This window comes from Vicia villosa, linkage group LG3 (assembly GCF_029867415.1).
Source record: "Vicia villosa cultivar HV-30 ecotype Madison, WI linkage group LG3, Vvil1.0, whole genome shotgun sequence".
NCBI lineage: Eukaryota > Viridiplantae > Streptophyta > Magnoliopsida > Fabales > Fabaceae > Vicia > Vicia villosa.
In genome coordinates, this window is record NC_081182.1 from 39,209,994 (window position 1) to 39,219,362 (window position 9,369).

General features: G+C 31.0%; 1 protein-coding gene and 1 long non-coding RNA gene across 3 annotated transcripts; both read right to left on the reverse strand.

The window, feature by feature from the left end:
* Positions 1 to 357: 357 nt before the first annotated feature.
* Positions 358 to 3,628, reverse strand: LOC131655472 (uncharacterized). 2 transcript variants are annotated; one of them, XM_058925336.1, is made up of 3 exons: positions 3,340 to 3,628; positions 767 to 1,817; positions 358 to 682 (listed from the first exon to the last, which is right to left on the reverse strand). In XM_058925336.1, the coding sequence occupies exons 2-3, from the start codon at positions 947 to 949 to the stop codon at positions 410 to 412; spliced, it is 456 nt and encodes a 151-aa protein (XP_058781319.1). In that variant the 5' UTR covers positions 950 to 1,817; positions 3,340 to 3,628; the 3' UTR covers positions 358 to 409. The 2 variants fall into 2 exon arrangements, 1 of the variants encoding a protein (XP_058781319.1); XR_009299783.1 differs by lacking the exon at positions 3,340 to 3,628 and adding an exon at positions 2,198 to 3,306 and having other exon boundaries at positions 367 to 682.
* Positions 3,629 to 6,297: 2,669 nt separating this feature from the next.
* On the reverse strand, positions 6,298 to 6,876 carry LOC131655473 (uncharacterized). The gene is made up of 2 exons (XR_009299784.1): positions 6,763 to 6,876; positions 6,298 to 6,674 (listed from the first exon to the last, which is right to left on the reverse strand). It is a non-coding gene; the product is annotated as an uncharacterized LOC131655473 (long non-coding RNA).
* Between the last annotated feature and the right edge of the window lie 2,493 nt (positions 6,877 to 9,369).

Sequence of the window (9,369 nt, forward strand, 5' to 3'; positions counted from 1 at the left end):
TTTAGGACCACTAATTATATACTTTAGGAGTATGATGTATCTATGCTTATGTTGAATCTTTAGGATCATCTATTATGTAATTTGGGAGTATATTATGGAGTTATAACAATATTTTAGATGCTATATTCTGAATGTTTTATCTGCTATATTATGAATGCTATAAATCAAAATATTGAATGTAGGTCCTCCTTCATTTTAGATTGTATCGACCAGGACCTACTTCTTATTAAAATGTATCAAAGTTGTCCTTAATTATTTATTAATTGCACATGGTATTAAATTATAGAAACAAAACTAGAAGGCAGATATATCTTAAACTAAGCAAAACTGATATTAATCTGCAATTGTCATCAAAAGATTACATCAAAGTACCATAACCCATGTCTTACAACGTTAACATAAACTAAGATCACCTATTTTTAAACAACATACAAATCAACACTACAATAATCAGAATTAAACATATCATGGCATAAAAAAGCATCTTCAACATCTTTAAGACGTTATTCATCATCTCCTTATTGTATGTGTCATCCTTCATAAGCATCTTAATTTGTACCTCCTTTTTATCACATTTGAAACACATTAAGAATGCATTTGGTGGTGTCTCTGGTTTGCCTTCATCACTTTGTTGGTTTTCATACCACATAAAGAAATTGCAGCCAACATTATCATGTTCATCCTGCAACCAAAATCAGTAACATCAAACCCATCTCAGGAAAACGAATAAGAATATACCCAAATTATTCACAACATACGTACGTACCTTAAAGTATATGTAGCCCCAAAAAAGCTTACCCAAGTTCCTTCCTTTCTTCTTAACTAAACGTATCACAGCTATGGATCCACACATGCATGTTGGTTCGATTCCTGATTGGGATCCACTTGAAATTAGCGAAAAGGCGTTCTCAGCTCTCACATTTGTTCCACTGCCACTGTATTGAGCCATTGATGATGAATTTCAAAATTATGGTTCTGGAATTTGGGGTTTTATGTTTTGTTCTTCTAATTGTTAGTTTCAGCCATTTATCTTTTTCTTTAAGTGACTTAACAGACATAGTCAGCAAGGTTAAGTCACACCTAAGCATCGTTTGTGCCACATCACGTTTTTTGGAACAGAATCTGTGGACAAGGGCAACGCTGAAGGCGTTAGCCAACTTAAAGGACATAGTTGTAGCGAAATCAACATAAGGGACCAAAGTGTTACAATTAAATTACTTAAAGGACCACGGGGGTAATTTAGCCTAAAAATTAACTTTTATTTTTTGAATCATCTGCTTCAGTGAAATCGGTCCCAAATTTGCAGTTACTCCGATTTTTGTGGTTAAAACGATTTTTTCCAAATTTTATAAACCCGATTTATTTGTCCAAACTAAATCAAACTAAACTACGGTTCAAAGTTGAACCGGTTCAACCGAACAGTTCAATCCAGTTTCAAAACAATATTTTCCCTTGGAAAATAACTATTTTGTTCTCTTGGACATATCTCAAAAACAACTTTTAAATGTTCGACTATCAATAATGAAAATGGTGCAAAAAAATTCTACTTTTTAGATGAAAAATACATCAAGAAACAATAACACAAGATGCAAATTATTATAAAGACGACAAAAAACACAAGAGCACCAACTTATGTTACAAACTCCTTCTGCAATAGCAATGATTATAGAACCCACTTTTGGTTTCATTGCATATACCACCTGCAACATAACCTTCAATATTACAAATTCTAGCACAACTGCGTTCACTAAAACAAATCCCTTGAAAATGATAAATCCCTCTTTCAGTACGTATTCCATCGATTTGTACCACCATCTCTGCATTCATTCATGGATCAATCATTAATATGATTAACACAAACATACCTTAATTAAATACTAAAATTTATTAAATACATATAATCAATTTTGGATATAATAAATCTTTAGATTAAATATACGATACTCTTCTGTCATTGTAGAGAGTTTTGATTTTTTTCTCCTATAAAAAATATTGAATTTTTCTCCTGTAATATTTTGGTTTTTTAATTCCCCCATAGATGTATTTAAACACTGAATTTGGGAGGATACATAAAAAAAAAGTTTATAGTGGTAACAATGAAAAATTTAAATTTTTTTGTAAAAAATAAACTAAATTTCACCTATATATTACATATGTATTATATAATTAATCCTAAATATGTACTTATAAGACTTACCAGTAGCAAGGAGAATAAGACAAATGAATAAAAACTTGTTCATGATTTATACTCACTACAATCTTCACTTGTAGATCTATTAACACGTTAATAAACAAACTAACATTGTACTATCTATATGTAGAAATTGAAGGGTCTATGAAATTGTTTTGTTGTTGTTGAAAACTTGGCCTTTAAATTCATTTTGGAGTTTATGTTCCTTCGGTTACCTTACTAGTTTCAATGAATTTACTATAGAACTCATGTTTGGCTCATGAAATATCTAAAATAATTTGCAACTCTTCTGTACCATATCTTGCATATATTCCATAAACATAATACAAAATAGATAATTTTGCCCTTAATATGTGTAAATACATTAATGATTATATATATGTTATTATATCATTCATAAGATCACTACAAGAAGGAAAGAAAATAAGCAAAATGAAGAAAATTCTAAAGTGTGCCTTGTTCATGATTACATGGGAATAAACAAATTTGTTGGGCCCTTGTATCTAATTTTTTTTATAAGCAAAAGAATTATATTAAAAGAGCACACGGTTGTAAAAACAAAACCATAAAAGCTACTCATCTTCTAGTAAGGATGAAAACTAAAGAAATTTAAAAACTACACATAATTGTTCACTTTGATATAGCTGAGAAGTTATCATCCATTCATTTTTATCTGTTTAGTTTAATACAAAATTACTTATTAGTGTTATTGTTAGTGCTTTCAAAGGTCTCAACAAATTAAGGCGTTTTTATCATAATAGGTAGAAAGAAAAAGAAAGACAACGCTTTTATGCATAAGTGTTTATGTTCCATTAATAGATTTTGATTGGGACGATGTTGTCTAAATAAAATGTTGTAGAAGATAAATAAGGAGAACACTTTTTTTTAAAAACTCCGATTAAACTTGCAAATATTAATAGTTCTTTTTATTAAAAAAAACTCTCTTTCTGATTTATATAATACCATAAAACAATAATACATCTAAAAAATATATTCTATGACAAATACACATCATCATATAAAAAAAAAATGCATCTGTAATATATCGAAGCATATTTATATATTTCCATGTGAAGAAGTCTATATATTCATGAAGAATATGAATGATTTCTTTATTCAAATATTCATCTAAGAAAGAAATCACATACATGGGTGTAGGATTTTCTCTTTGTTTTAAAAAATTGATCTCTTCAAGTGAGTTTTATGCCTCGAGTTTTCCAATCTTGTAAGGCCGTATTGCACTTCAATTAACAAGTATAATATTATTGCATCTATAAAGATTGGTTGTACTTAAAAGACAGATTTATTAATTTTTATAATTTTAAGTAACGATTTATAGTTGTTTTGTTGTGGAAAAATAAATGAAAGAAAATAAATGAAGATTTCGGTGTTAATCATTTGTCATCAATACACTCTTCTACTCAATTATTAATGGTAGCTCTCATCGTATCTCATCCAAGTCTCCATCTATATTAGGTTCAATCTCTCACACTATTAAATACAGCAACATTAATTTCTAACAGCGATATAAAGATATTTGTTACTCCCTCTGTCCCAAATTATTTGTCGCAATTACTCACTTCACACAGATTAAAAAACAGTATTAAATGAAAGAGAGAGAATGGTGATTTTACCAAATTATCCTGATTAACTATTGTTGTATTCGAAATAACATTAATATTAAGTGAGAAAATAATAAATTAAGAGCGTTTATTAGAGGGTACAATTGGAAAATTAAATATAAAATCTTATTGATAATGTAAAGGGACAAGTACTTTGAGACAATTTTTTTTCTTCAAATGTGACATTTATTTTGGGACATAGGGAGTACTAATTATCAATATTTGTAGATATTGAACCTAATCCTCTCTCTTGGCATTAGCATCATATAGATGGAGACTTGAATCTAGTAACGGCCTACACCTCTTGTATGTCAAGTTATATAATAAAAATATATTTTAGGTAGCTAATCTAAAATAAACATGAAGAATGAAGAATTTTCAATATTAAAACGTAAGTAGAATTACATAAAACGTCATGGTCGTAATTAATATATGAATATAAAGATTATTACACCTAACGCCCAAAGGAAGAGAATTAGCTACACTTACTCGTCATAGATGTACAAGTAATCTAGAGAGGACAGAATTAGAAAGTCATCTTCATCGATCTCTCAAGCTGCGCTTCTTCCTTTAATCTCCTCTCATATTCTCTTATTGAGACCAATGTGAACCTACTATCTTTTATTACTACCTTGAATCCATTGAAATTCCATTTGAACTTAAAACGGGACGTCCTATTTATAAGCTTGAGAAAGATGGGCTTGCTAGGCGCACTACCCATCTTCTCCTAGCTCGCCAACTTTCTTCTATATTAAGAAATTCCAACTCACCCTGCAACTAGCTATAGCCACCCTAGCTCGCTAGGCATCTCGCTCATCTTATCTTAGCGCACAAACCTTTCATTCACCAAGAAGTTACTTATCCTTGAAATATTCTCTCTCGTGTGCTCGCCTAGCACATACATATACATGGCCTAGCAAACCTTGCTTGTAGGAAAATGGTTTTGGAAAGGTCTTTGTGTGTTGCTTATTTATTTTTCAATCATCTTCACTTGTTTTTAATAAATATGCAAGTAAACAAGTTTAAATAGATGTTTTATCATTTTTCATAGATAAATCAAGGTTTTTTCTCTTGATTGCTTGTAAAATAAGTAAGTGTCTATGTATTTTACGTAATTTAAATACTTATTAGGCCGCATGTTATTGAAATCTAGGAGTGAATAATCGAGAATGTAGTAAAAGATGTGATTGAAAAGCACTATGTTTTTCTTTTCTTGAAACCTCTTATGTTTGATGTGATGGGTATTCTCTTATTTTATCTCTTTAGTCCTCTTATGGATATTGATTCTCTGCCTCTTCCTAACCCTCTCTTTTTGGATAGTATGGATTTATCCTTTTTTTTACGGTTGACCATAATGGCCATTTCTTTTTCTTCGACTAATAAGGTCGTCCTCAATTTGTTTGAATGATTGTAACATGGTATCAATAACTAGAGAATGTTTATGGTTCTCCATTCCACACAAAAATAGCCAGCATTGTAGATTCCTACTTATTCAATTTGAATGCCTAAATATATGGCCTGATGCTAGCAACGAAAGTTGGCGGCAATGCCTGGTATTGCATAAGTTCCCAGTACAAGTGGTATAAACCCTAGTGGATTTCCATAAGGAGGTTTGGTTTTGTTTTATTCTTTGATTTGGTGAATTATCCAATTGATTAGAGTCAGATTTTCTTTGAATGATCAACGAATTGTAAGGTAAATTTACTTGGAGTACTTGATCTATATTATTATCTTGGTTATTTTTTCGGTTAAAATGATATTAGTTCTTTTTCAAGACGGATGGACCGTTTTAACTTACGCGGGTGCATACAAATGTTTAGTTTCAAAACAAACTATTTCGTAACTACTCCTCATTACCATTTAGTTATTTGTATATTATGATATATATTTTTACTACAAATAGATCTTACAGTCCATTTAGAATTTGAGTCAAAACCTTAGGGGTTCCAAGTAAATATATTTACGATTCGAGTCTTATACACTGATGAATTAATTAATAATTTAGGATTTTGTTGGAACAGGATGAGGCTGCTATTAACAAAATACAAGTAACAAAACTAGAAAAATGACAGAGTACTGACAAGAACTAATGGTAAAAGTTGAATAGAATTAGAAAAGATAAAAATTGTTGCATATTTTATCCTTTTCTCTATGGCCTAATTCATTTGCATAAGTCTGTGTTTATTCTTTAGTTTATGATTTTACGCCTTCCGAGAGTGTTTTCCTTTAAATTTTTCCTACTTGAAAACTAACTTTTTGTGTTCATTTCAACATATCTTCTTATTTCTCCCAATAACGACAACTAAAAATGAACTAGTGAAATCATCTAAAATGAAAATGGTACAAATTTTACTACTTTTTGATGAAAAATAAAATAAGGAAGAATAGCAACAATAGTATTAGATTATTACATGCTAGCTTCAACCCAGAATAAATTGTCTAAGCTAGCAAATAGAAATCAAAGCAAACACAAAACTGAAAACATACTACTTAAATATCGCCATAAAATTTGTTATAAAAGGACTTAGAACACATTCTCCATACATAATGTTTTTAATATACTCTTTTTTAATTAATAGAAAAAGTTTGTTAAGAAACTTTTTTAAAGAGAATATTGTTTGCATTCTTCTTCTTTATCATAAGAGTAACACAAGTTACATAAGTTAGAGTACACATTAGCACCAACTTATGTTAACAACTCTTTTTGCAAGAGCAGTAACTAAACAATCCTCTACATTTACCACCTGCAATATAACCTTCAACATGACAAACTTTTGCACAATTGCGATTACTCAAACAAATCCCTTGAAATAGATAACTCTTTGTCTCACAATGTGCTCTCTTGGATTCTACCACCATCTCTGCATTGATTCATCTATCAGTCATTAATATGATTTACACAAATCAATACGGATTAATTATTTCTATAAGTATACGTGTAAAACTTACGTGAAGCAAGGAGAATAAGAAAAATGAAGAAAACCCCAAAATGTGCCTTGTTCATGATTAATACTTACTATAATCTTAATAAACAAACTAATATTATGTTATCTATATATAGAGAGATGGAAGGGTTATGAAATTATTTTGTTGTTGTTGAAAACTACTTGACCTTTAAATTCATTTTGGAGTTATATGTTGCTTCAGTTATGATATTAGTTTTAGTGAATTTAGTATAAAACTCTTGTTTGGCCTATGGAACATCTAAAATAATTTGCAACTCTTCTGCACCATCTTGCATGTATTTCTTAAATATAAGACTAAATAGTAAGTTTTGTCCTTGAAGTATTATCCACTATCCAAATTAAGAAGTAAACTTTATATTATAATAAAAGATCTCAAAGTTGTGTATATACATTAATGATTGCATTTTTTTAATATCATTCATAATATTATAAGAAAATTCTACCATAGGCAAATCAAGAACATCTTTAGTGGACTTCACCCATTTTGAGAAAGATATACGTAAATTTAATCAGGTTTTTCTCTCAAAATGGCTTTGAAGAATTGTGATTGAAGAGAAAGCTATTTAGAAAGGAATTCTGCATGTAAGATACGATGATTTGAAAAAGAGGTTGTGGACTTCTGCAGATGACTGCCCAAAACTCAAAGAATCAATTTGGTGGAGGAACATAATGTTACTGTGTAAAGATCCTCAAGGATTCATGAGAAAAATTTCAATAAAATTGGAAGAAGGGAATGTGGCTCATTTATGGAAATCTTGTTGGTTAGGGAAGGGTTGTTTGGCTTATCATTTTCCAAAGTTATACCAGGAATGCTATTTTAAAAATGATTGTGTCAATAGTATAGGGGCTTAGCATGGGGATGTGTGGTGCTTATTAAAAAAAAATCAAATATTTCAGACTTAAATATACCATTTATACAGCTAAAATAGTAAAATAGTGATGTTACAACTTATGTAAAGATCCTCAAGGATTCATGAGAAAAATTTCAATAAAGTTGGGAGAAGGGAATGTGTCTCGTTTCTGGAAATCGTTGGTTGGGAGGGGTTGTTTGGGTTATCAATTTCCAAAGTTATGAGTTCAACTTACTAATTAAAATAAATTTAAATCCTCACCTCACCCTTTATTATTCTTTCAGACACATTCAAAATACAAGAAAATCAATTTTATCATCTCATAATAATGACTCATAGCAACCAGTAATGAAAACAGAAGTCTCCAGTTCCAAAACAGTGTTCAGGTGAAATTCAAAAGCAAACTACTTTAACTTCGTCTTGAAAAAACAGACTGTAGATGACGTATTTAGTCACTTATTTTACTTTATCACTTCTACTTATCTTAAATTCTTACTTCTTTTTCAGATAGGAGTAAGTTTTAATCGCATAATAAAAAAGAGAAATGAGTGCACTCATTTAATCACTAAAAACACAACTGTAGATGTTTTCAAATTGGCTGCATTTGTGGTAAAACATTTATGTGTGTTATGATGTCTTGACTAATGTCATGACATGCGGTGTGTAATGTTATGCAAGGTCTGACTTCTTGAGCTAATACAGGTTTTGGTTGGATGTCATGCAAGATGTCATGACATCAGTATCTGACAGCAGTGACTGTTATGTTTAGCTATTATATTTAGCTGTTATGTTTCCTTATTTATCTCAGGCTACAATTTAAGAAACTAAATGTTGAAAGATTTTAAAGGAGAATCTGTTGTAAAAGTGTAACAACTTATTGTTGTTACTTGGAGCATATTTTATGGAGATATTTGCGGATAATATCTTGGAGCTTATATTGTGGAGCAATTTTAGCAACAGTTTGTTATGTCAGTTTGTTACAATTTGAAGGCCCAAATCCAGTTAGGTAATAATAAGCAGTTGTAACCTAGTTTTAGAAAGCTAGCCGAGTATTGACAAGATGTAGTTTTTAGGGTTAGCCATGTAAGTGAACCACCCGGACTATGGGATGGTCACTGATTTGTGCCTTGAAGCCTGTAGGCAAGAGGTTTATTTTACTCACTCAGAAGTTGTGAAGCAATGAGTGAAGTTTTGTTCTTAAAGAAAGCTTGTAAGCAACTTCAAGTTAGGTTTGTATATGTGCTTAGAATGTTGGTGAAGGGCTGTTGATTCAGTGAATGAGGTGTTGACTGCTAGACATCATTGTGATGATTGCGAGTGAGAGGGGTTTCTCATATCTAGGGAGGACCTAGGTAGAAGGGTCATTGGGTAGTGATTGAGTGAGGAGTTGTAAACTGGGAGTTTAGCTCTGAATTGATACTGCTAATAGTGGATTTCATCTCTGGCTTTGTAGCCCCCAAAGTAGGTGTAGTTACACACCGAACTGGGTAAACAATTCTGTTGTGCTTTTATTGCGTTCCTGCACTGTTATTTGTACTTCTCCCTTGTCTGTTTTATAATGTCAGATCAGATGTCATGACATTGCATATGACATCCGAGTTCTGTCATGCCAGAATCTCAATTGGTATCAGAGTAGGCATCTTGTCTGTTTCTGGATGAGATCCAAGGGGGTACTTTCTGGTTGTGACAAGGTAGAAGATTTTTTAAACAATGAGTGTTCATATTGTATGGTACCTTGA

Coding starts and splice junctions, on each gene's coding strand:
- LOC131655472 (XM_058925336.1), bottom strand. CDS start 949: ATGGCTCAATACAGTGGCAGTGGAACAAATGTGAGAGCTGAGAACGCC. Junction 683..766: donor GGGGCTACATATACTTTAAG/GTACGTACGTAT, acceptor TTTTGGTTGCAG/GATGAACATGATAATGTTGG.